At 36.7% G+C, this 27,276-nt stretch overlaps 2 protein-coding genes across 4 annotated transcripts; both read left to right on the forward strand.

The window, feature by feature from the left end:
• Window positions 1-6,779: 6,779 nt before the first annotated feature.
• LOC110655076 (uncharacterized) lies at window positions 6,780-25,801 on the forward strand. 2 transcript variants are annotated; one of them, XR_009148208.1, is made up of 4 exons: window positions 6,780-7,062; window positions 7,302-7,601; window positions 10,156-10,329; window positions 25,601-25,801. XR_009148208.1 is itself a non-coding variant. In XM_021811250.2 (3 exons), exons 1-3 carry the CDS (start codon window positions 6,920-6,922, stop codon window positions 25,668-25,670), a joined length of 513 nt encoding a protein of 170 aa, XP_021666942.2. In that variant the 5' UTR covers window positions 6,787-6,919; the 3' UTR covers window positions 25,671-25,801. The 2 variants fall into 2 exon arrangements, 1 of the variants encoding a protein (XP_021666942.2); XM_021811250.2 differs by lacking the exon at window positions 10,156-10,329 and having other exon boundaries at window positions 6,787-7,062.
• On the forward strand, window positions 10,339-12,157 carry LOC131179248 (uncharacterized). Of its 2 annotated transcripts, none has more exons than XM_058145472.1 (2): window positions 10,339-11,509; window positions 11,746-12,157. In XM_058145472.1, the coding sequence occupies exon 1, from the start codon at window positions 10,440-10,442 to the stop codon at window positions 11,100-11,102; it is 663 nt and encodes a 220-aa protein (XP_058001455.1). In that variant the 5' UTR covers window positions 10,339-10,439; the 3' UTR covers window positions 11,103-11,509; window positions 11,746-12,157. The 2 variants fall into 2 exon arrangements, with proteins under 2 accessions (XP_058001455.1, XP_058001459.1); XM_058145476.1 differs by having other exon boundaries at window positions 10,339-11,434.
• Window positions 25,802-27,276: the final 1,475 nt, after the last annotated feature.

The raw sequence follows: 27,276 nt of genomic DNA on the forward strand, positions 1-27,276 counted from the left end.
ATATGATTATAGGTTCATTTAAGGTAAATCTTATTACTAATTGGGTGGCCATGGCATGCTATGCTAGGTGTTAACCATGGTCTATGAGGTTCATAAAATGATTTAGAGAAATCATTTATGGTAAGAAAGAGTTACGATGATATTAAGAGTTGATATCATGTCTCATTGCCAATTAGTGATGAGCCTAGTAAGTCACACACATACACAAGTTATCACCTATTTAAATATGATTTAATTAATTAATTAAAGAGTTTAATTGATTAATTAAATAGATTTGGTTTGTAATTAAATTACAAAGTCCCTAGCATGACTTGAAACCAAATCTAGATTATTGGATGTGTAGTATAAATTAAATTTATATTTAAAGTGTTTAAATATGAATTTAATTGATGAGAAATTAATTAATAGAGATTAATTAATTAATTTATATTTGATATAAATTAATTAGAAGAAGAAAATAATTATTTTGGGTTAAGAACTCAAAATTAAGACACAGGGGCATTTTGGTCATTTTGCAGTGTGACACGTGGCACCATGAGATGGTGACACGTGGCATAACACATAAGCTTGCCAAATATTTTTAATCATGTAAGATGATTAAAATCAAGATTAAATATAGGTTTGACACTTGGCACAATGTGATTGGGTCACTTAAACCTAGAGCTAATCAAAAGGTGACATGTGGCTAGGGTTTAATGTGTTAACCTAGCTATTTAAGTGTGGTTATGAAAGGAAAACATAACCAGCAGCCTCTCCTCTCATATGTCACGCCACTTTGAGCCTCTCCAGCTATTTCTCTTCATCTCTCATCAATTCAAAGAGATTAGCCATCAATCTCTTGAATTAAGAGCACTAGAAATTGTTTCTAGTGTCCTGTTTACATCTCTAATCTCTTAAAAGGCAGAACTTGAATTTCTAATTAATAGAAAATGCTTTAGAAGCTGTTCAAGGGCTGCCATAGGTGTTCTTGGTGTGGACAAGCTAGAGGGACAACATCTGGTGTCCTGAAGACGAATCTCAAAGGCGCGAACAGCTGCAGCACATCAAGAGGTTAGTGTAATCGTTCTTGATTTAATCTAGGGTTCTAAAATTAATCTGATTAATTTTAAAATCTTAAATGGCAAATACAGATCCAAAAACATATTAAAAGAGTTTTAATATGTTGTTTATCATTGAAATCAAATAGATAAAAATAAATCTTGCATGGTGCTTGTGACCCTAGGTGAAAATTTTTGAATTCAATGGTATAATCTTGTGTTTTTCACGCTTCCGTTCCTTCAAATTTTACACTTATAACCTAATTTAGGTACTGCCATCAATATACAACCTGCACAAGACACTTACACTTCCAATTTGATATTCCTTCTCCTCCTCATTACTTCATTATTCATGCATAGCACTTCTACAAATATTAAACACAATTCCATAAAGTATATTGGGCAGAACACTCAAGTGTTCAATGCACACAATACACCATTCAAGTTCAACATTCACTTCCATCAAAATTTAACATATCTCAATATCAATATCACACAAACACTTCCATATACTCATACTTCAATATCAATTACACATGCTGCCCACAATTTAACACTATCATATTTCATTAATAAACTTTATATTCATACACCCAAATTCATGATATTATAGGCTGCCAAACATGGCAGTTTGCCAAAGCATCAAGGTCCCATTTCAAACCCTTAATTCAAGCACTAACATGCATATCCTCGAATACTAACTTACTACATCTTCCATTAGAGTTAATTAACCTATTTTCCCATCATTTACATGTAAACAACAAGTTAAACATTTTAACTTTCATGGCTGCCAAAATGGTACATCACTAATAATTCATCAAACCTCAAACTTCTTCCATAATTCAACTCACCACAATACCCACACAAACTTTAATGAAGCAAAAATGGAAAACAAGCACTTACTCAATTTGAAGCTTTTAAAAACTCATCAAAACCTATCTTTCTTGCTCCCTAATTGCTGCCCAAGGTGTGGTGATCACTTTTAGTGAAGGAACTATGGTGAAATGAAGCTTGGAATGGGAGTGCATGTGGCTTGCTCCATGGACGGCAATAGAGCTTTAATGGTGGTTCATATGGCTGTTTGTTATGAGGTTGAAGATGAAGTGGTTTCTGCCCCAAAATATGGTATATTATATTTCCACTAATCCCTTTAGTGGAGCACTAAGTTTAGTTAATGATTAATTAATCCAATGTTTCCAATTTTGCAATTTTGTCACCATTCTTTCACTATTTACATTATGTACCCCAATTTCAATTTTCATGACATTTTCAAAGTTTAATATCATTTATTTTTAATGGACATTTGGCTCAAAAGGCAATTCGAGATGTCAAATGACCACAATGCCCCTATTCAGGTTACATTTCCGATTTTTCAGTAACACCGAGTTTTGTCGTTTTCTCGATTTCTCGTTTTTCTTTGTACTAATTAATTAATTTTTCTTTGATATTTCTAATGATATTTATACTTCAATAAGTCTTTAATTATGTCTCGAAACTAAATTCTGAGAGTTCCTTACAGTCCTGAGGTCGGCTATTGCCTGCGCCGTAACTTCCCTGTGCGGTCACCCATCGCTGCGGTGCTAACTCGTTTAACTTAGTTTCATTTCATTGCTACTATTTTTTCTTTATTTTTCTTATATTTTTTTCTTGTATTTCATTATTTTATGTCTCCTCACTAATTTTTAAATATACTTCTAGGCATCCTAACTGTCCAGACAGACACTGGTCGTCAAAACAGTAGAACGCACTACTGAACATAGAGGTGTTACATTATCAGTTCCATCATCCTCTCTCTCTCTCTCTCTCTCTCTCTCTCTCTCTCTCTCTCTCTCTCTCTCTCTCAGACTCCTCCTCGCTCTCCTCTTCACCTCTAGGGACAAGATCCACCATCCAGGAGAAGTCTTCCTCAGGATAGCTCCTCACAAGCTCGGCCAGAAAATTGCCATGAGCATTCACATAAGCACCACCTTCTCTCGCCACGGCCTCTTTTTCTTTCACTTTGATCTCCTCAGTAAGGCGAGTGACATCGGTAGTTCAGCATGCTCTAGCATCTTTGAGTTCCCACTCCATTTCAGCTATCCTATCCTCATAAGATTTCGTCCGACCTTCTATCTTAGCGATGTAGTCCTGAGCAGACAAAAGTTGGATTTTGGGGGAAGCTGCGTCTTGGACCGCCTTCAAAATTTCTTATCTCAAGAGATGAGCCTTTTATCTGATTATATGTTGATTCACAAGGCTCTACGCTCAAGCTCATCGTTTTAGTCAGGAGGCCGTTAATGCTATTCGGAATCAGTCTATTCCGATCATTCAAAAAGCAAATGGTGGCACCCAAAACCTTAGCCAGTGTAGGATTCCCCCAAACCGAGTGATTCTTCTCCAGTGAGTGGATGAGGACTTGGGCACCACAAGAGAGGATCCTCACAATAGGTTAGAAAGACCCTCCTTCTGCACTTAAAGAAACTAGTGGAGGCAGTGGTTTATCTTATCGAGGAGGGGAAGGAGCGATCTCTATCTCTGGGGTTGGGTGTTCTAGAGGTCGGGATGAAGAGCCTGGCACTTCTACTGAGTCACGCCTCGGCGTTTGGGATGCATCAGTAATTTTCATTTGTCGAACTGTCCAGGCAACCTCCTTTTTCCAATTACGGCTCTCCTTCGCGCTCTCGCCTCTTGCCATACCTGCACAGAAAATAAGTTAGTGAGATCACAAAAGTCAGGAGACTGAAGATTTAGGTTGTATCGATCCCAAGTCTAAGGTCAGAGAGCTGTAGCTCATAATCCTCATGGGCAATCATTTGCATTAGCCACCACTTCAGTTCGGCCATAACTGCATCTAAACATGAATACTTGTGAGTGGCCACCTCATCCTTCAATTCCTTTACCATGGCATCCTCGTCTCTATTTAGGGCGATCTTCTTTGGAACTGAAGGGACCAGGTACTGCTAATTGCACGGGATACCCTCAAAGCCATTTGGGATCTTACTCCTTAATATGAAGAATTGATTCTTCCAATTCTTCAACGAAGAAGGGAGATGGGTAAAAAGCTCACACTGTAGCTCGGCTTGGAAAAACCAATACTCGTCCTTTCCCCTAGCGAGCCTACGCAACTCAGCAAAAACCTTTGCTGTAAGCTCGAGCTTCTTAGCTCGGCATAAGCCTCTAAAAGCCACCAAAGTCTGTCAAGAGTTCGGGTGCACTTGGGCTACACAGACATGATGGAACTTCAGAACGACTCTAAAGAATTCGTCCAGGGGAAACCGAAGCTCGGCCTTTAATTGTTCTTCATATACCATGATCATGTCGTTTTCTTCAAAGAAATGATCAACTTGGAGATCGCCATGACATCTGATGAGCTTGAAGGAGTCAGTCCAAAGATTGTATTCTTGACTAATGGACTGAAGATCAGTCTTCTTGAAGACTGACGGCAACTAATCTATGGGTAAGTTTTCTTTCCATGAAGAAGATGCTTGTTTTGACTTAGCCGCCCGACCGTGGGCTGGGACAAAGGTTGTAGAAGGTTCAGGTTGCCCGCTCAGCCTGACCACCTCAACTTCATCCGATGTCCATGAGATATGAACAGAGGAAGGACTAGCAGCTCTCTGACCATTGGTACCACTCATTTTCAGAAAATGAAAGTGAAAACCAACCAAAAAAAGATCAAAACTCTTACCGGAGTGTGAATCGGTGCCTAAAAACTTTAGAAAGCGAGAGGGAGTGTTGAAGTCGCTAGGGAAAGGTTTGAAAATGACATAAGGGAACAAAAGGCTAACCTTACCCCTATTTATACCCGTCTGAGCATTAAATGCTCACGAAGTCCTAAGTGACGCATCGGTTAGCGGAACCGGGCCGCCTCCATGACACGTCACAAGAAGATTCTAGAAACATAGTAAAAAGGCCAGATAAATGAGATCAGTCAATGAAGGTCATCAGATGGAACAAGTTTCCAAACCCATGGATCGGCAACTAGCGATTCGTCTAGGGATCAGATCGGGCACATTTATCAGAGATTGAAAAAATAACCAATGCAATAATAAAACAAAAACATTCAAGTAAAATTTCATTTTATTTCCAAAAGATCAGATTACATCATTTGGGCGATCTTAAAAGATCAGATTACATCATTTGGGCTATCTATCAAAATTAGCACTACATTCTACCTAACTTAAGACTACTCCAAAGCCCAGAATGCTGGCTTATGTCAAAGCCTAGTCTTGTAGCTAAATCAAAAGATGTGTTTGAACAGAAAGTCAGTAATAAATACTGGGTATATGTATAGCTCAGATGGGGTGACTATGACTCTCAAGATATTGAGCGGCATCATTATCGATGTCATCGAATAGAACCGAGCTGCAATCGAGACCCTCGAATGATAAGAAGCCAAGTGAACTTCATGGGGCGGTTACCGATATTAAGATTGAAATTAGCGATCCTCTTGTCAGAGATCGGTCTACGAGCCATGCCGATGGGCCGACCTAAGATCGGCATGGTAGTTAGTTTCAACCTTGATCTGTTAATTAGTCCAATTCCCTCACCATCATCGGATGACACCCTCATGAACCTCTGATCATCGAAGTTGCTCATTTTCAGGAAATGAACAAAGAAAGCATTCGAAAAAAGATTAAAGTGGTTGTCATGGGAAAGATTCTCGGGAACTTAGGGAATTGAATAACTTCTGATCATGATATTTAATTATCTCCCTCCACCGTCAGATCCGAGTTAGTTAAAGTATCACAGGCATGATCTGATCCTCATCACACATCTCATTTGTAAGGACATACTCCTAGCCACCAAATTCCAAACAGTTAAAGTAGCCCAGTACATCTCGATCTACACAATTGATTATAATTGTAAGGATAAATTTGGAGCCCTCGGATCAAAAGCAGATGGCAGAATCGACACCTTTTATTCCCTACCTTTGGATCTATTTCGTAAGGCAAGCCCCTTGAACGTTGGATCAAGAGGTGAAATGACAGAAATTCTGGATGAAATCCCAACCCTCAATTTTGATTCTCTTTAATTTCCAGACATTAGATTATGTCCTTTTGAATCTAGGCCTTCCATCTCCTCTTGATGTAATCCTAACCCTCCACTTTGAGCACATATTCCCTATAAATACCTGTATGCAATATTGTAGAAGGAGGGTGGTGATTATCATGAGAAAACTTTGAACTTTGACATAGCCTTATTGTTTGTCATTCAAAGCTCTCAAAGTTTTTAGAAACTTCTGAAACCAGTTTTCTGGAGTATTTGGCTCAAAAGAGCTCTAAACCCTGTGACTCTCATCCTTAGTATCTGTTCATTGTCCGACGAGCCCAACCCGCACTTCACTTCATCCCCATCACCTCGGGTTAGCTCCAGTTTTGTGGCTGTCTCAGTCTTCAGCTCTCAAAGATTTGTTGGGTTTTTTTTAATCTTTATTAAGGCTCATAGAGTCAATGTAGGTTTTTTAATAAATAAAGTTCTTTTTTATCATTTTCTGCAATTTAAATTTTTTTTGCACAAATCATGCCATGCATATAATTATTTTATTTTTATTATCTTCAAATATATCTCATAATTATATAATTTTTTTATTATCAAAATTTTCACGGCTTCGATATATATACTTACATGGTCACAATAATGGATTAACTAAAAATTGAATGAAAAACTAAACTAAATAAATTCAGTTTAATTTTTCAGTTAAAATTGATTTCTGCACGCCAGAAGTGCTTCATATTCTCTATCTTGTCCTTTGCAGCTTGGTTGCATTTTTCCTCTTTTTGTTTAAAAAAAAAATTGCTCTTCGCTTGAAAAACGACGTCATTCTGTTTCTCGAAGCGGAAGAGAAGTACAATATCATGGGAGTAGGTGGCGGCTTTTGAGAGCGAGAGAAACAGAGAGAAATGTCCCTGGTAGACTACGCTTCTTCGTCCGACGACGACGTGTCGGAGGATAAAGAACGAGAAGAAGAATCGGAAGCAACAGCGAAACCCCAAAACGAACCACAAGTCCGAAATTCATCTCCTACAATTCCGCCTACTAACCAGTAATTCTCTTTTCTTGTTGTCTGAATTATTTCAATTTAATTCACATTAGTTTTTGATTTCTTTAAAACCTAGGAAAAAAAATCTCTTGATTATATATTATAAAAAGCTTTCTAAATTAAAGAAATTGAAATAGTTGGTGGAATTGGATGAATTTGGTGTTTTGATAATTTTTTCTTTCATATTTTCTTGGAAAAAAAATTTCTTCATTTTTCGTTTTTTATTATGTTTCTATGCGTAGGAGATCTTCTAAGTCATTCTCAAGTCCACACCTTTCACCGTCTTGTATCGAGACGCTTCCAGATGCTTCTCTTCTACTGAATTCACCATCAGTTTCATTGCTCACTGCAACTGGAACCGGAACTGACCATGCATCTCGAGTTGCAGCTGCTATGGCAGAAAGTGCATCACGCAAAAGAGACTCCCATGGATTGCCTTCCAGTTTACCCCGCTCCAAAGTACCAAAAGGGACTTTGCCACATACAAAGATGGTTCCAGATACGGTTGGTGGTATTCTAGTTCCGCCTCAACTAAGTGGAAGGTGATTTTTCATAAATTGCCATTTAATTGATGTTGAAACATACTTGTGATTCTTCGTGTGCATGGTTATATGTCTCTTCATTCATAGTCACATTTCAATTAGCCAATTATGGAGATTTTTAAGTCCTTTATCGTCTTTTTTATGAACTCAATTTCGTAACAAATATAAAACGCAAGTTGTTGCATTACATTCCATTGTAAATGTATGGTAATCGGGAAAAAAAGGTTTAGTATAATGACATCACTTTTTGTGGAAATTTTTGGATAATCTTGATGTAGATAATGTCTAGAAGAAATCAAATAGGATAAGCAACCCTGTTACCATCCAATACATTCTAAACTTAGACCTGTTATGATGGTCAAATCTAATCATATAACCTGACCCTAACAAATTTGGGATTAAGGCATAGTTTAGTTGAGTTGAGCAGTTAAAATGTTTAATTGCATAACAGGAAACCAAAGACAAATAATATAAGCTATCCTAACATGTTACTATTCAATCTGTTTGGCGGGTGACTGTGTCTATAAGGTACTGATAAAGCTTTTAACCTATACACTGATGTTGTTTTGGTTGACATGGTTTCTTCTAACTAGAGTTGTTTGCAGAGATCAAAGGAAATATAGAAAAAGTGTTTTTCCCCCCAACTTAGGTGTTGAGAAAGCTCATGATCATGTTAGCTAGGGTTTTCTTTGATGTGGTTATGGTTATGGATGATAAGGGATATGGTGTTATATGAATTATTGGACTTTGGTTATTTGTCCTTGATTATGCCTTTTAGTAGTACAGAGAATCGAATTGGTTTGTGGCATCTAGAAGTAAGAAGTTTGAAGTAGGTTTATGAGAGCATATTCTCAAAGGGATGGTGACAATAAGGAAGTCATGATCTTGTGGAAATGCATTGCTTTGCTTCAAAGCATGAAAAAAGAATATAATGACAAGTAAATCTACATAGGCAAGGCCTCTCTAAGTAGTCACTTACAGAGGCATTAACGTGTCATGTTAAATACTGGTTATGAATGTGTGATAATTTGACATAATGCTATACGTATAACACCGTTCTAGGTTTTGATGTGATTCTTCAGTCCTAATACATGGGTCACCTTTAAAAATGGAAAGTATAGACTTACACATTAAAGTTGAGAAGCATAAGGGTAGACTTGTTTTAATGATTGATAGACTTGTGAAGGGTATGGCCAAGGCCTCTAAGTGTCATGTTTAGTGTTGTTAAAGGCAAGGAAAGGCACTAGGCAAGGTGCCAGGAGAGGTGAGGTGACCCTCTAGCGCCTCGTCTGGCACCGCCTTGCCTTGCTTGCAAGAGGAGACTGCCTGGGAGGAAGAGGCGATTGGCGTGAGGCGAGGGAGGCAATGCCTCTTGCAATTCGTCTACTTTTTTTAATTTTTAATTGTTCTTTTATGGAACAAAAATTTAAAAAACCCTAAGGAGGCTTTTCTTTTGTCACGCCAAAACGAGGATACGCTGCTTCCTCTCTTTCATAGCAGCTTTCTCTTCTCTCTCAATCCTCAGGTATGTCTCATCTTCCCCTCTCTCTCTCTCTCTCTCTCTCTCTCTCTCCTCTTTTCTTTCTTTCCTCTCCTCCTCTTCTTCCATTCTATTCTTCTATCAACAGTCAACATGACACCTCTCTCTCACACCGTGTTTTTCCCCTTTTTTTTTCTTTTTACCTTATTTCTTTCTTTTCTCTCCTCCTTATTCCCTCTTTTTCTATTATGTTGTACTTCCTTATATTCTGCACGCCCTTTTTAAACCAGGCAATACAACAATTTTTTTTTAGTTTTTTTTTTTTATTTTAATTGTTTTGTTAGATATGTTTATTGTTTATTTTTTGGAATATGGATATTGTGATATGCATTTTGTTACATGAGTATTGTGAATTTGTGATATGATTTTTATTTAGGCTAATATCGTGACATTTTTTTTTTAATTCTCCTTAATTGTTTAGGCTAAATGAAAAAATGGAGCACTCTTGGAGTCTTGGTTTGGGCTAAATTATTTAGATCCTTATAGTTAATTTTGAAATGGTTTAGGTCCTTTTAATTGGAGACTTGGAGCATGGGTAATGGTCAATTGTAAATGGGTATTGTGATATGTTAGATTGAAGGGTGTGTGTGTGTGTGTGTGTGTGTGTGTGTGTGTGATATGTTAGATTGAAGGGGTGTGTGTGAGCATGGGTAATGGTCAATTGTAAATGGGTATTGTGTGCGCGGGTGTGCGCGTGTGTGTGTGTGTGTGTGTGTGTGCGCGTGTGAGCATGGGCAATGGTCAATTGTAAATGGGTATTGTGATATGTTAGATTGAAGTGTGTGTGCGTGTGTGTGTGAGCATGGGTAATGGTCAATTGTAAATGTTATGAAAAGTCAATCACTATATTATTTCTCTGTATATTCTGTATTCTGTATTCCTATTTAGGATTTCTTCCTAATTAGTAGAACACAATTATAGGAATCAATTGTATATATATATATATATATATACCCATGTACAGATTAATTAAAATTAAGGAGAATTATCTTTTTCTACATGGTATCAGAGCAGGTCATCTATCTAGGGTGACTATTTGTTCTCACCACTTAGCTCAGCTCAGGAGAGACCTTGGCCTCCGACCGGCCGTTTCGACTCCAGATTAACATCGCCGGCGTCGCCTCAACCCCCTCATTCCACCACTGTGTGTTGTTGCCTGATCCAGTACACCAATAAAGGACTTATGAGGTTTGGCTCTCAGATCCTATTTCGGTATTTGCTTGATTTGTGATTTTGAGTTATTTTACTGCTGTAAGCACTTTGGATTAGCGTTTCGTTAGTTTTCTTTGTCTCAACAAATGGCAGACAATAAGAATGTTATTTCTGATGTGATTCCGGTGATGACTAAGATCACGGAACACAAACTTAATGGTTCAAATTACCTGGAGTGGAGTAAGACTGTTAGGGTCTATTTGTGTAGCATTGATAAGAATGATCACCTTACTAAAGATCTACCTACGGATGATACACGACAAACTTGGATAAAGGAGGATGCTCGGTTGGTTTTGCAGCTTCGGAACTCGATTCACAGTGAGGTAATTAGTTTAATTAATCTCTGTGAATTTGTTAAGGAATTGATGGATTACTTAGATTTTCTGTATTCTGGTAAAGGGAATATCTCTCGTATTTATGATGTTTATAAGGCATTCGACCGTGCTGAGAAAGAGAATAAGTCTCTCACAACTTATTTTATGGATTTTAAACGGGTATATGAGGAACTTAATGTATTGTTGCCTTTTAGTCCTGATGTGAACGTTCAGCAGGCCCAACGGGAGCAACTGGCTGTTATGACTTTTCTTGCAAGCCTTCCTTCAGAGTATGAGACTGCTAAATCTCAGATTCTCTCCAGTTCTGAGATTTTCTCTTTGCATGAAACCTTCACACGAGTCCTTCGTACAGAGAGTACCCAATCTTTACAGCCTGCCAGTAGTGCTCTTATTAGCCGTAATCCAAATGGATAACAGGGTAATAGAAGAGGAAATAGAAGAAGAAGTAGAGGAGGAATTACAGGCAATAGAAGTAATTAACGTAATGGAGAGGCTAGTTCTAATCAGGACTCAAGAGGAGTCATTTGGTATTATTGCCATGAGCCTGGCCATACAAAATATAATTGTCCACAATTTCAGAGGAAAAATTAGTGATCACAAATGGCAAATATGGCGGCAGAGGATTCTACAGTATCTTCCTCTTGAGAAAACTATTTTGATATCTGCAGAGGATTTTGCACAGTTTTCCCAGTATCAGACATCTCTAAAGCCTACCAGTTTCCCTGTCACTGCGATCGCTGAGTCAGGTAAATACACTATATGCCTTGTGTCTTCCTCATTCAAATGGGTTATTGATTCTGGTGCGACAGATCACATGACAGGTAATTCTAGTTTTCTATCTGCTTTTCAGTTTAATCTCACTTCCTCTGCTGTTACTTTAGCTGATGGTTCCACTTCTTGTGTCATGTGTTCTGGAATTGCGAACCCGACTTCGTCAATTTCTTTGTCATCTGTTTTGTGTTTACTAAAATTCTCTTTTAATCTACTTTTTGTTAGTAAACTTACTCGTACCTTAAATTGTTCTGTTTCCTTTTTTCCTGACCAGTGTTTGTTTCAGGATTTTATGACGAAGCAGATTATTGATAGAGGATGTGAGTCAGGTGGTCTCTACATTCTGGAAAATCATGTACTGCGGTCGCTTGTTTGCTCTAGTACCTTAACACCTCTTGAAGCTCATTGTAGATTGGGCCATCATTCTTTGTCTACAATGAAGAAGCTGTGTCCTCAGTTTCAGTCTTTATCAGTACTAGAATGTGAGTCGTGTCAGTTTGCAAAATATCATCGTTTGCCTTCTGTGTCTAGAGTCAATAAACGAGCTTCATCCCCTTTTGAGTTAGTTCATTCTGATGTTTGGAGTCCTTGTTCTGTTATTTCTAAAACTGGATTTCGTTATTTTGTTACTTTTGTTGATGATTACTTTCGTGTTACCTGGTTATATTTAATGAAGAATCATTCTGAGTTGTTTTCTATCTTTTGTGCCTTTTGTAATGAAATCAAAACTTAATTTAATATTTCTGTGCGCATATTAAGAAGTGACAATGTCAAAGAATGCTTTTTAGCACAATTTTAGTCTTATATGACACAAAATGACATTCTTCATCAGTCTTTTTGTGTGGATACCCCATCTCAAAATGGCGTGGCCGAAAAAAAGATCGGCATCTTCTTGAGGTAACTTGTGCTCTTCTTTTTCAGATGGAAGTTACTAAACACTTTTAGGCGGATGCAGTTTTTACGGCATGTTTTTTGATCAATCGTATGCCGTCTTCTATCCTTAATGGGGATATTCTTTATACTGCTTTGTTTCCTACAAAATCTTTGTTCCCTGTTGAACTCTGTATTTTTTGTTGTACCTGTTTTGTGCGTGATGTTCGTCCACAGGTTACTAAATTGGATCCAAAGTCTTTCAAATGTGTCTTCCTTAGGTACTCCCAGCTGCTAAAAGGGTACCACTGTTTCCTCTTACTCTTAATCGTTATCTTGTTTCTGCAGATGTTACATTTTTTGAGTCCACTCCATTTTTCCTCAATCATCTGTCTATGAGAGTTAGGGGGAGGAGGATGATCTCTTAATATATACTGTCCAACCAATGTCTAGTCCTCTCCTACAGCTTGTTCCTTCTGTTTCTAGACCTACTCGACCCCCGTTGTTCATGTTTATTCCAGGAGATTAGAGATTCCTGGCTCAAATCTTTCACCAGCTACTTCGTTGGGAGATTCTGTACCTCATACTGATCATGATTCTGATCTAGACTTATCCATTGCTCTTCGTAAAGGTAAACGTTCATGTACTTACCCTATCTCTTCTTTTGTTTCTTATAATCAATTGTCTTCTTATTTTCGGTGTTTTGTTATTTCTTTAGACTCTGTTTCTATCCCTAATACTGTTGGTGGGGCACTGTCTCATCTTGCCTGGTGTGCTGCTATGAAAGAGGAAATTGAGGCTTTAGATGCTAATGGTATATGGGGACTGTTGCCTTTGTCAACTGGTAAGAAAACTATTGGTTGCAAATAGGTATTTATAGTAAAGGTAAATCCTGATGGTTCTGTGGCTAGGTTAAAAGCACGCCTTGTAGCAAAAGGATATGCTTAGACATATGGGGTTGATTACTCTGACACTTTTTCTTCTGTTGCTAAACTTACTTCTGTTCGCTTATTTATCTCTTTAGTAGTTACATATGATTGGCTCCTGCACCAATTGGATATCAGGAATGCTTTCCTTCATGGTGATCTTTAGGATGAGGTGTATATGGAGTAACCACCTGGGTTTGTTGCTCAGGGGGAGTTGGGTAAAGTTTGTAGGCTTCAGAAGTCTCTTTACGGCTTGAAACAAAGTCCTAGGGCCTGGTTTGAGAGATTCAGTGAAGCAGTACAGGAATTTGGTATGCAAAAGAGTAAGTGTGATCACTCAGTATTTTATAGGCAATCTGAGGCTGGTCTAATTTTCCTGGTAGTCTATGTGGATGATATTGTCACCACTGGGAGTGACTCTGCAGGTATTTCATCTCTTAAAACCTTCCTCCAAACCCAGTTTCAGACCAAAGACTTGGGATTGTTAAAGTATTTCTTGGGTATTGAAGTTATGAGAAGTAAGAAGGGTGTTTTCTTGTCTCAAAGAAAATATGCCCTCGATTTATTGACAGAGATAGGAAAATTAGGTGCTAAGCCTTGTAATGCACCAATGACTCCAAATTTACAACTGTTAGCAGCATAGTTATTAAAGGCGCGCCTGAGGCACGCCTCAGACTCAAGGCTCACCAGGCTCGAACCCTAGCGCCTTATGCGCCTAGGTGTGCGCCTTTGTTCCAAGCACAAGGTTCTGGAAAGGCATGCCTTCTTTATTTCCATATTTAGCGAGCACTTTTATTGGCAAAAAGGACTACCACTTAAAACTCAAACTAATAAACCCAATTCAAGATATATGTCAAAGAAAAAAAAGAAAAGCATCACATTTATTTGACTTTTATGGATTTTTTAAATTTTTTACTTTTGCGCCTCACCTCGCTTTGGCGCCTCACCTCGCTTTGGCGCGCGCTTGCTTATTGCGCCTTGCGCCTAGGCTCCAAGACTCCTTGGCGCCTTAGTGCGCCTTGAGCCTTTAATAACTATGATTAGCAGGGGATAGTGAGTTGTTTGAAGATCCAGAGAGATACAGGAGATTGGTAGGAAAATTGAACTACCTTGCAGTCACTCGTCCTGACATTGCTTATGCTGTTAGTGTGGTAAGTCAATTTATGTCTTCTCTAATTGTTGCTCATTGGGAAGCCTTGGGACAAATCTTGTGTTATCTGAAGGGCGCTCCAGGAAGAGGTTTGTTATATAGTAATCATGGGTATTTGAATGTTGAATGTTTTTCAAATGCCGACTGGGCTTGATCTAAAGTTGACAGGAGGTCAACTACTGGATATTGCGTTTTTGTTGGAGGAAATTTGGTGTCTTGGAGAAGCAAGAAGCAGAGTATAGTTTCTCGATCTAGTGCTGAATCCGAATACAGAGCCATGGCACAATCAGTATGTGAGGTAATGTGGATACTTCAATTACTAAATGAGATAGGTTTTAAGACCTCCCTGCCTACGAAATTGTGGTGTGATAATCAAGCTGCTCTTCATATTGCTTTTAATTTGATGTTTCATGAGTGGACCAAACATATTGAGATTGATTGTCACTTTATTCGTGAAAAGATTCAACAACAAATCATCTCAACAGGACACATCAAAACTGGAGAGCAGTTAGGAGATATTTTTACAAAAACTCTGAATGGAGCTAGGATTGACTACATTTGTAACAAGTTGGGCATGATTAAACATCTATGCTCCAACTTGAGGGGGAGTGTTATGGAAAGTCAATCACTATATTATTTCTCTGCATATTCTGTATTCTGTATTTCTATTTAGGATTTCTTATTTAGGATTTCTTATTTAGGATTTCTTCCTAATTAGTATAACACAATTATAGGAATCAATTGGATATATATACCATGTACAGATTAATTGAAATTAAGGAGAATCATCTTTTTTTACAGTAAATGGGTATTGTAATATGTTAGATTGAAGTGTGTGCATGCGTGTGCGCGATAACGCGCGCGGTGTGTGCTTGTGTGGAGTGCGGCGTGTATGCGTTCGCGCGGTGTCTTGGCGCGATGCGCGCGTGCGTGTGAGCGTGACTGGGCTGGATCTAAGGTTGACAGAAGGTCAACTACTGGATATTGCATTTTTGTTGGAGGAAATTTGGCTTCTTGGAGAAGCAAGAAGCGGAGTGTAGTTTCTCAATCTAGTGATGAATCTGAGTACAGAGCCATGGCACAATCAGTATGTGAGGTAATGTGGATACTTCAATTACTAGATGAGACAGGTTTTAAGACCTCCCTGCCTGCGAAATTGTGGTGTGATAATCAAACTGCTCTTCATATTGCTTCTAATCTGGTGTTTCATGAGCGGACCAAATATATTGAGATTGATTGTCACTTTGTTCGTGAAAATGAAAAGATTTAACAACAGATCATCTCACCAGGACACATCAAAACTGGAGAGCAGTTGGGAGATATTTTTGTAAAAGCTCTGAATGGAGCTAGGATTGACTACATTTGTAACAAGTTGGGCATAATTAACATCTATCCCCCAACTTGAGGGGGAGTGTTATGGAAAGTCAATCACTATATTATTTCTTTGTATATTCTGTATTTTGTATTACTATTTAGGATTTCTTATTTAGGATTTCTTCCTAATTAGTAGAACACAATTATAAGAATCAATTGTATGTATATCCCATGTACAGATTAATTGAAATTAAAGAGAATCATATCTTTCTACAGTAAATGGGTATTGTGATATGTTAGATTGAAGTGCATGTGTGCGCGTGTGTGTGAGTGCGCGCATGTGTGTGCGAGTGCGCGCGCGTGAGCGCGCAAGTGTGGGTGCGCGCGAGCGAGCGCGTGCGTGTGCGTGCACGTGCGTGCGCGTGCGTGCGCGTGTGTCGCCTTTCGCCTAAGGCCATAGGATACCTTGTTGCCTTAGTGTCGCCTTTCGCTGTAATAACTTAGTTGTGTTACTGTTGCCATGTTCACTTTTTCCTGTGTAGTTAAAGCACAATCTTGAAGATGAAGTGAGGGATGGAGAAGCCTTGTATATACATAATCTTGCTTCCAATATCTTTTTAGCCATTTTAAAATTAGACCCATTATCGAAAATTGCTTGCTTTTTTCTTTTTTTAAATAAAATAAAAAAATAAAAAAAAACACACTTGCCCAATATTTGCTTCTCCAGCATGCTCCACAAACTCATTAAACAACTTAAATGTCTTCTAACTAGTTTTTGTAATCAATGATGCATCAATTATTTTACAAACATAGTTCCTATTGGCAATTAACTAAGAAATTGTTAAATGTCCTATTAGTTTTGCTTTTCCACTCATTTGACATAATGGAACAACCATGCCTAAACATCTTTGTGACTCTGTAATAAATTGTTCACATAATTTGTTTCTTTCTTCAAAATTCAAACTCTTAATGCATGATAGCTGGGAGGCTCAAATTTGGACCATCTTGCCCAATAGCTTCTACTATCCCTTTAAAAGCATTCATACGGGTATATCATTGAATGGAATCCTAGCTTGGTAGAAAAAAAAAAAAACCCAATATACTGACATTTATGGCTCTTTTTTCTTTAACAAATGAATCATATATGTTTGCTTGTCTAAGTACTGTTTTCAAAAATGAACTTCTACTTTATGTTTCTATCACAAAAGAATCCATAGGACCTTTTTGCTTTTACTTCAATAAATTCCCTTGTTCCCCATATTGCCTCTCTTCCCATTTATATTGATTTCCTCCTCATCACCTTCAGTTTCAATTATATTATCAAAATCAACTAATTGATCTTAATTCACTTTATCCTTCTTTTTCCCCTTTCATATGTTACTCCCTTTTTCCTAACATGTTCAATACACAAACTTTTTTGCATTCCTATGAACTTCATTTTGATGCGACTCAGAAAACATTCATGTAACAGATGAACTTCAATTTGCATCTTCACGATTCTTTAGGAAATTATATAAGCAGGATCTTTGCTATTTCTACTAGATTGACCTGCCTTAGCATTGCCATCTTATATTCCAAAGAGAGTTTTTATTTTTAAATATGAACTAACGTGACGTATGAATGTCACAGTATAGGAAGGAAATAAGTGCAGGAATAAATAAGAGGGAAAAAAAATAATGTTTGGGGATGAGTTGGAGAGGGAGAGAAGAAAACTAGATTGAATTGGGCTTTAGGTGATCTTAACACTCACATATTAGTTATTTATCTTATGATAAATGGTAGGCTGAAGAGTTGGAGTGTTCAAGCTTGTTGTAAGATTATTCATGATTAATTTCTTATTGAGGCTACAATGACTCATTTCTTAAAGAATTGTGTTGTGAAGAAGCCTTCGATAGGCCTATAATAGAAAGTTTAGATTGCTGTCCTATCTTAAGGGATAAGTTTATCAATTCTACTTATTATAGGGCATGCCTAAGGCAATAGATTGAAGAGGTGCAAACTGTAGTGCCTTAACCCATTAAAGGCATAACCATAACTCTAGCATACACCTACACCAAGTGAGGCATGCAAAAGTAGCATCTCTACTATTTTTCTAATATAATTCTAAAAATTTATATGTTTTTAATAGAAGTAGTTGTCTAATATAGGATTAATTTTCTTATTTTGTTTCTTTGTGCCTCACTTCTCTTAAATACATGCCTGCATTGGTGTGGACCCATAAGGAAAAACCAAGGAACCCTCCACCTCTTTGTTGGTGATTCTCCAAGGAAAGCTTAAAATCAGGTTATGGACATTAGTCTTCCTTCATCCAACACTTGAACAAAGTGCAACCCAAATGGAAAACCAAATGCAGAATAATCAGATTCAAGACCCTTCACTAACTTGTAGTGAGAACAAAAAAAAATATAAGCTAAAACTTCACAAGTTGATCAAATTTGTCAAGAGTGATTTGAGTTCTTCAAGAACAATTGGAGGAAAAACCTCTCAAATGGAGATATATTTTTGAATATTCATGTTCTGTTTACAAAAGGAAGAAGACATGAGTTTTATACCCTTACAAAAATTTGGCCTAAAGAAGGGAGGTGGAAGAAAGCATATTCTTCCACTCAAAGTAGTACTCTAACATCTATTTTTATGTTTTAGAAGTTGTCTCATACTAAAGCAGTCAATCAAAACAAACCTCTCTTACATGCTTTACAAAAGCTGAAAATGACACATTAATAGAAATGGAAAATATAAAAAGTAAATTAAGAAAACAAGTGGATTCCTTTTTAGTCTGAACATTACACACTTGCACTATCTAATATTTGATGGGGAAACACATGCATAGGAGCTTTGGCAAATGGCTAACATTTGAAGCACAAAAGATGTGAAGTTAATTTTTTTTGGGTCGAGATTTCCCTGAGAAGTGACATGCCCGTTGTCGCTACTTAGTTTTAGGTTCAGCGAACTCAACATGCCCCATGTCAAGTCGTCTGAAATTTTCGGCTAGCTTGAAAATGTGACCCTACCCGGCGACATGCCCCATATCGTATCTTATGCAGCTCTAGGCACATGTTTTCCATCCAAGCTAACTTGCACTTAATATGATCCATCTTTGCTCAAATTGATCTATGTAGGTCAGCCAATGTGTTTTTGCACCAATCCTTGTATCTTCTACACCATTGATCTTGTGATGGGTTCTTGGATTGCTTCATTGGATGCTACTTGATCTCCATCACCCTCTCCCTCTTTAAAAGAATTCGTCCTTGAATAATCATCTTCTGCATAATAAAGAGAAAAATCAGTAACATTAAATGTAGCACTAGTATCATACTTACCCGAGAGGTTAATCTTTTAGGCATTGTCATCCCCAACATCTCAAAAGGACCATCGCATCTAGGCTATAATTTTGATTTTCTTTGTGTAGGAAACCTTTCCTTTTTCAAGTGCAACCAAACTAAGTCTCCTAGTTGGAAGACAACACGCCTTCTACCCTTGTTGGCTTGGCGGCATTCTTTTCATTCACCTTTTCAATTCTCCGTTTTGCTTGCTCATGAATCTTCTTGACTAATTCAACTTTCTTTTTTTCTATCTAGACTAGCAAGCTCATTAACAAGCAAAGGCAATAAGTTCAAAGGAGTCAGAGTTAAATCCATACACAATTTCAAAGGGGAAAAATTGGTGGAAGAATTCACAACTTTATTATGTATAAATTCAATGAATGGTATGCAACCCATCTAAGATTTCAAGTTTTGTTTAACCATGGCACACAACAATGTTCCTATAGTCCTATTCACAACTTTAGTTTGTCCATCCGACTGTGGATGACAAGTAGTAGAGAAACATAATTTGGTGCCTAACTTTTCCCCCAACACTTTCTAAAAGAAACTAAAAAATTTCACATCCCTATCACTAACGGTAGTTCTAGGAATACCATACAATCTCACAACTCCTTTGAAAAACAAATTAGCGACATACAATGCATCATCAGTTTTGTTACATGGTATAAAATGTGCCATCTTTGAGAATCTGTCAATAACAACAAAAATGGAATCATACCTTCTCTTGGACTTAGGCAAACCCAAAATAAAGTCCATAGAAATGTCTACCCATGGTTCACTAGGCACATTCAAAGGCATATACAATCTTTAAGGTAAAACTTTAAATTTTGCTTTCTTACATGTTATGCACCTAAAACATATTCTTTTTACATCCCTTTTCATGTGTGGTCAAAAGAAATATTCCTTCAAAACATCTAAAGTCTTGGCTACACTAAAGTGTTTCATCAATGCACCATCATGTGATTCCCTCACAAGCAATTCTCTCATGGGGCAATTCGGTACACATTGCTTATTTTCTCTAAACAAGAATATATCATGCCTATAGAATTTGTCAAATGCAATATGTTCACATGCATCATAAACTTTAGCAAAATCAGCATCTTTAGCATACAAATCCTTAACATATTCAAAGCTTATCATCTTAGCATCAAGTATGGAAAGAAGTGTACATCTTCTAAAAAGTGCACCAGCTACCACATTTTCTTTTCCTTGCTTGTATTGGATCACATATGGAAATGACTCGATGAACTCACTCCACTTGGCATGCCTCTTATTGAGTTTGTTATGACCCTTTAAATACTTTAATGATTCATGGTCACTATGGATAACAAATTCGTTAGGCCATAGGTAATACTTCCATATTTCCAAGGCCCTCACCAAAGTATATATCTCCTTATTGTAAGTGGAGTAATTCAAGGTGTCTCCACTCAATTTCTCACTAAAGTAAGCTATTAGGCGCCTTTCTTGCATTAAAACAGCTCCAATACCTATCCCATAGGCAACACATTCCATCTCAAAAGTTTTGGCAAAGTTAGGTAAAACCAATAATGGAGTAGAACACAACTTTTCTATAATCAAGTTAAATGCATGTTCTTGTTCTTTTTTCCATATAAATCCAACATTCTTTTTAATAACCTCGTTCAAGAGGGCGGCAATAGTACTAAAGTCCTCACACAAACCTCCTATAGAAACTAGCTAGTCCATGAAAACTCCTAACCTCAGTTATGGTTTTAGGAGCAAGCCAATCTCTAATAGCTTTTATTTTTTCATCATCTACTTCAATACCCTTTCATTCACAACAAAACCGAAGAATATGACTTTTTCCATCCAAAATGTATACTTTTGCAAATTAGCATACAATTGCTCTTTCTTAAGTATATCAAAAATAAATTTTAAATGATACAAATGCTCATTCATGTTTTTGCTATGCACTAATATGTCAGCAAAATGCACAACAAAATTTCCAAGAAATGCATACAAGACATGATTCATAAATCTTATGAAAGTGCTAGGTGCATTAGTTATCCCAAATGACATAACTAAATATTCATACAATCTATATTTGGTCTTAAAAGTAGTTTTTGCATTCATCACCAATTTTCATTCTAATTTGATGGTAATCACTTTTCAGATCAATTTTAGAAAATATGCATGTACCATGCAACTCATTAAGCATGTCATCAAGTCTAGAGATAAGATGTCTATGCTTTACAGTGATTTTGTTGATAGCTCTGCAATCCACTCACATTCTATAAGTACCATCATTCTTTGACACAAGCAATACAGGTGCGGCACAAGGAGTCGTGCTTTCCCTCACATGTCTTTTTGTTAGGATCTTCTCCACTTGCCTTTGAAGTTTCTTGGCCTTTTCAGGATTGGTCTTATTTGTTGGCCGGTTTAGTATGACTGCACCAGGAATGAAATTGATTTGATGCTCAATGCCTCTAATGGGTGGCAATCCACTAGGCACCTTTTCTCGAAATATATCTTCATATTCTTGCAAAAGAGCAACAGCAGAACTAGGCAAAGAAGGGCCAATGTAAGAAACATTCAAGTAGGCATCCTTGCACACAAATACAAGGATAGGTTTACTTGCATAAAATGCACTCCTCACATCTCTCTCTCTCTCTCTCTCTCTCTCTCTCTCTCTCTCTCTCTCTTTTTTGGCTTTGTATATAATCTCACTTTTCTGTCATTCTTTTTCTCATTCCATCCTTTTGCCCTGAACACTCTCTTTTTTCAACTCTCCTTATTTTCTTTTCTTTGCTTTCTTTTTCTTACTCACACTTCTATTTCTTTTCATTCTCTCTTTGTTTGGCCTCTCTTTGAATTTTCTCTTCTATGGACCTCTTAATTCTCACTTGGTCTTCATAAGCATGCATAGGAGTCAAGGGTGCCAAGGTGACTTTCGGCCATCCTTGTCAAAAAAGTACCGGTTTCTATACCTATCATGTGTCATCTTTTTATCAAATTGCCAAGGCCTACCGAGTAGAATATGTTCAGTATGCATGGGTACTACATCACAAAGCACCTCATCCCTGTACTTCCCAATAGAAAATGCAACCATCACTTGTTTGTTCACCTTCACTTCACTACACTCATTTAGCCCTTGCAACTTATAAGGTCTAGGGTGTTTTGTAGTGGGTAGTCCCAACTTCTCCACCAACAAAGTGCTAGCTACATAAGCACAACTCCCACTACCAATGATCATGCTCTTGTATCAAGCATCTAGTGTGGAAAATGTTGTCCCTTTGCAATTCATCCCTACTATTTTCTTTTATTTGTGCATTCAAAGCGCGCATCACAACCAAGGCAGTGCCATCTACCGCATAGTCCATGTCACTCATCATCATCTTTGGGAGGGCCTCCACTCAAAATAATATCCGAACATCTATTTTTATGTCTTAGAAGTTTTCTGTTAAAAGAGGTAAGCAACCAATCAAAACAACCTCTTTTACACACTTTACAAAAGTTGAAAGTGACATTTTAACAAAAACGGAAAGCATAAAAAGTAAACTAAGAAAACAAATGCATTCTTTTCTAATATGAACATTACATGCTTGCACCATCTAATATTTGATGGGAAACACATGCATGGGAGCTTTGGCACATGGCTGACATTTGAAGCACCAAAGCTGTGAAGTTTATTTTTTTGGGGTCGAGATTTTCCTGAGAAGTGACGTGCCTCATGTCCCTATCCAGTGTTAGATTCAGTGAACTCAATATGCCCAATGTCAAGTCGTCCGAAATTTTCAGCCAGCTTGAAAATGTGATACTATCCGGGGACACGCCCTATGTCATATCTTATGCAACTCTCGGCACATGTTTTCCATCTAAGCAAACTTGCATCAATATTATCATCCTTGCTTCAATTGATCTATGCAGGTTCGACCAACGTGTTTTTGCACCAATCCTTGTATCTTCTTTGCCATTGATCTTGTGATGGGTCCTTAGATTGCTTCATTGGTTGCTACTTGATCTCCATCATGCACCTAGACTCCAGACCCTTTTTGTGCATAATGTGTTTTGTGCCTTTGATAAATATGTTACTAATTAAACCATAGGAGTCAATTTTGTCAAATACAAAAAAAAAAAAAAAAAAAAAAAATCCATTTTGCATCTTATTGAAACAAGTTATTGATTTTGTTCACTAAGGTGGAAGATGAGTATGAACACAATACTTGAAATATGTTGGCTCCGCTTGAGCCCTAAGAGTACCAAAAGGTAATGCTTAAAGTAGCTTAAAATGTTTTGTTGAGATTCCTCAAGTAGCTCTTAACGCTTAGAGGGTCCACATGATTCAAACCAGCAATTTTTATTTACATTTAAATTACACTTTAGCATTATGTTACAAATTGCACATGACCTAGACCCTTTAGATACAACTGAGATGGAATCAATAATCTAGGAACTCGATTGATAAAATTGAAAATATATGATACAATTAAAAAGCAAGGAAAGTTCAAGATTTACTTGACCATTAAACTTGAATAAATATTGGTATGATTGTAATTGCTTTTGCGACTTTGATTATAGGATAGTAGTCCACACAAAGATATTGAAGTTGCATTTGTGATAGCTTCATTTAATGTTTTATTATATTAAAATAAAATCTCTAAAACGTGTAGGGATTTAAATATGGAATGTAAACATTGGGAAGGAACATTTAATTTTAGAATTTGAAAGCAGGAAGAAATATTTGCAAAGACTGTCTATTACTACTTTTTTCTTGCCTATCATTGTTTGTGGGAATATTTTTTTTGTTTAAATACTTTTTATAGTAAATTCTTCATTTGAAAATTGTTAGGAATGGAGGATGATTGCTTGTTCAGCCTTAAAAGTTTTCTAGTCATGTTGTGTTCTATATTCTGTTGTTAGCATTAATAACTTAAGGATAGCTGAATGGTCAAAAATCAAAGCAGTTGCTAAAAAAGTTCAAGTTGCTAAGTAGCTGCTTATGTCAGTAATCTGCTTTCTTCTGTTAAAAACCTACCTAGAATCTGGGAGACTAATAGCTGTGCATGGCTGCTGTGTTGAATCTTTGAGATCAGTAAAGAAATGGCACAAAATTCTTTTTTTTTTTTTCACTTTCTCTTATATTTGTCTCTTTACTTTGCAATCTCTCTTCTTCTCTCTCTGTCCACTCCTTTCTTGGTAAAAACATTCATAGTTGAGGCACCTGTGCTTCAGTGGGTCCAAGCAATTTAGTAGCAGAGTAATACAATCTGAAAAGATCAAAACACTTCCTGACGTACTAACAACATGGCTTGCCTGTTAACATTGCTTCTGATAGAGAGGTTTTTCACCAATCTCTGTTGGCAAGAATTGTTTGAGGTTTTTGTGTGCAACTCCGAATCCCTACCATCTATAAAGTAATGGAAAATTTGAGAAATTGAATAGATGCTTGGAAAGGAATCTTAGGCACCTGACATTTTAGAAACCTCCATCTTTGTAGGCGAACCTCTGTATCTATCGGAAAACACTTAAAGCTATTTGCCAAGTTTTATGGTCCATTTCCGGTACTCGAGGAGGGATCAGTTAGGGATGGCGACGTATCGGGTATTTGCGGGTACCCGATCCGCGAATCCTAATCCTAATAAGACAAGTTTGAGTGGTATATAATCAGGTTTAGGACTAGTTTGGGTTTGAATATTAATGCCTGTGACGAATTCGGGTCGGATTCGAGTTTTGTATGTTAGGTATTTGTTACACGAATCTGTTTATATAAATAAATTAAATATAAAATATGTTTTTTATAATAATATTTATAAATAATTATTTATTTTATTTTAAAAAAATAGAAATTAAATATTTTATAGAATTATTGAATTTTTAAAATGTAAATTATTAACAAATAAATATTTTTTTTGTAGATTATTATTAAAATATATAAAATTAAACGGGTTAGGGTATTTTTGGGTAATAATAATAAGATTTCGGTAGTTGAAAATAAATTTTAATTAGATTTTGAATGGGTTCGGGTATTAAGAATTTTAATAGGGTTTGGCAGGGTGATTTTCGCTGGTTATTCTATCTGTTGCCGTCCCTAGGATTAGTAACTTATAAACTCCAGTTCCCCCTAATGGTAGCATTCCATTGTTGCATGCATCCCTACTTAAGAAGAAAATGGGTGATCAACAGGTGTGCACACAACTACTTCAACTGGTTGGTGCTAATGGGTAATTCATGGTGCAGCCTGTGGTTATTGTTCAGGAACACAATATTTATCTTGTTGGATTAGAGGTAGCAATAATAAAAAGGATTTGAACTGGCACTGTTTGTAGGAGATGTTTCTGTCAAACTATTTTTTTTATTTGGGACCAATCTTTATCCTCATGAGAATGCTCGAAAGGTCTTTACTGCCTTCAGACTCATATTCCTTGCGTCTTCCTAGAGGACCGGGAATAACTTATAGGGGGCAAGATATTATATTATTAATGTCAATTAACTTTTTTTTTTTAATTATAAATTCTTGTAAATATTAGTAAGTATTAATTGTTGGTTTGTTCTACAAGAAGTAACGTTATTGCTGATGATATGAATTGAAATTTTTGACAGGAGCAACATTGTGACAGAAGACATCGGGAAGCTGTTTGTAAAGAGACAAGCTGAGCCCTCTTCTCACTAGAATGTCCTATGCGATAGTTCTATTTAATGTGACATTTTTGTAGCCTTAAAATATGTCTAAAATTATTTTTGTAGCCTTAACATATCTGTCTCTCAAATTTCACTGCGCTATAAATATGAAATTTTGTCAAATACCTTGGATTCTTTTATCATCTCTTTTTAACCATGATTGACATCTCTGACTGGTAATTGGTGCAAGGATGCACATCATTTTTAGGCCCTGTTTGGGGTTTGCGGTAGAGAAGGGAAAAAGCAGACTTCCTAACTGTTTAATTAAAGACTGAAACTCAGTTTTAGCACATAATAAACGCGGTTATAGAAAAGCACCAAAAGTGATGTTTTTTCTCAACTTGCTTTTCTCCGATGATTGGGCAGCAGTTTTAATATTTTGTATTCACAAAAATATCCTTTGAAAGTGCAACTATAAATTCTCCTTTTTCGGCTCTTAACAAGTAGAGCCTCCGAGAAACAATGAACGAATTGAAGAGGAAAAAATATCTCAAGAAGGAGAGAATATGAACAGAGCCTCTATCACCGTCAGCTCTATCTCGTCCTTGCTTTCTATGCTCATGCTTATAGATTCGTATAAGTTGATGATTTTATGTCAAAATGTTTATAATTTTAGATTTTGAAATGGGTAGGGATAAAGTCGTGTATAAGGGGCTGTTGATGGTTACTAGAGATTAATAGTACTTGTGGGAGGCTTCATTTTGCTTTAATTTGTGTTTCGATGTTCGAAATTTGTGTTTGTGAGGGTAGGTAGCTCTGTGGGTGTTGAATGAGAGGAAACCTTAGCTTTAATTGCTAAATTTGTTTAGGCATGGTGTATTTGATTGTTGTGTTTGATGGATTAAAAGTTGTCTTTTAACTTTCTGTTCCTTTTATTATGCCATTTTTTTTTTTAAATTCTCATGTTGCCTGCTTGTTTGCTCTCAACATATTTGACAAAATGACCGAGTCAACTTTTTCATATATTTTCAAATAGCAATTAAATATCAACTATGTCAGTGGACAATTCTTTTTTATTTTTTCTTGATTTAGTTGCTGAATTATATAGTTCATTAATGATAACATGCCTTTTTCTATTTTGCCTCCATCAAATGGGGTATCAAAGGTGAATACAATCCATGTCAAAATTTGTGGTTATGAAGTTCCAACGGCTTGCCTGCTTGTATGCTTGAAACAGATTTCTAAATGTTGTTGCTATCAAAACAAATAAGATGGATTGTGAAGCTGCGTTCATTTTCTTGAAAGTAACAGCACGGTTAAATCTCTTAGTTTGAAATTGAAGTTATTTGATTCCACTTCTTTAGTTAATTATCAATATATATATGGTTTGCATTTTTGAGTGCATACACGATTATGAAGCTTAAATTCTTTCTGGTTAAGCTCTGAGTTTCAAACTAAAGCTCTGAGACTAATTCTTGGGATTATGAATGCATATGGTTTGCGAGTGATTGCAAGAAAAAGTTCGAGAATTCACTTCAGATTACATTAATTCTTACAATTGAAACATTAATCCTGTATACCCTCACTTTAGGAAGTTCCGTACATTATACTATTTCGATGACTAACGTTTGTTCAGACAGCTGAATGTCTAGAACAAC

The sequence above is a fragment of the Hevea brasiliensis genome, chromosome 1 (assembly GCF_030052815.1).
Source record: "Hevea brasiliensis isolate MT/VB/25A 57/8 chromosome 1, ASM3005281v1, whole genome shotgun sequence".
Lineage (NCBI taxonomy): Eukaryota > Viridiplantae > Streptophyta > Magnoliopsida > Malpighiales > Euphorbiaceae > Hevea > Hevea brasiliensis.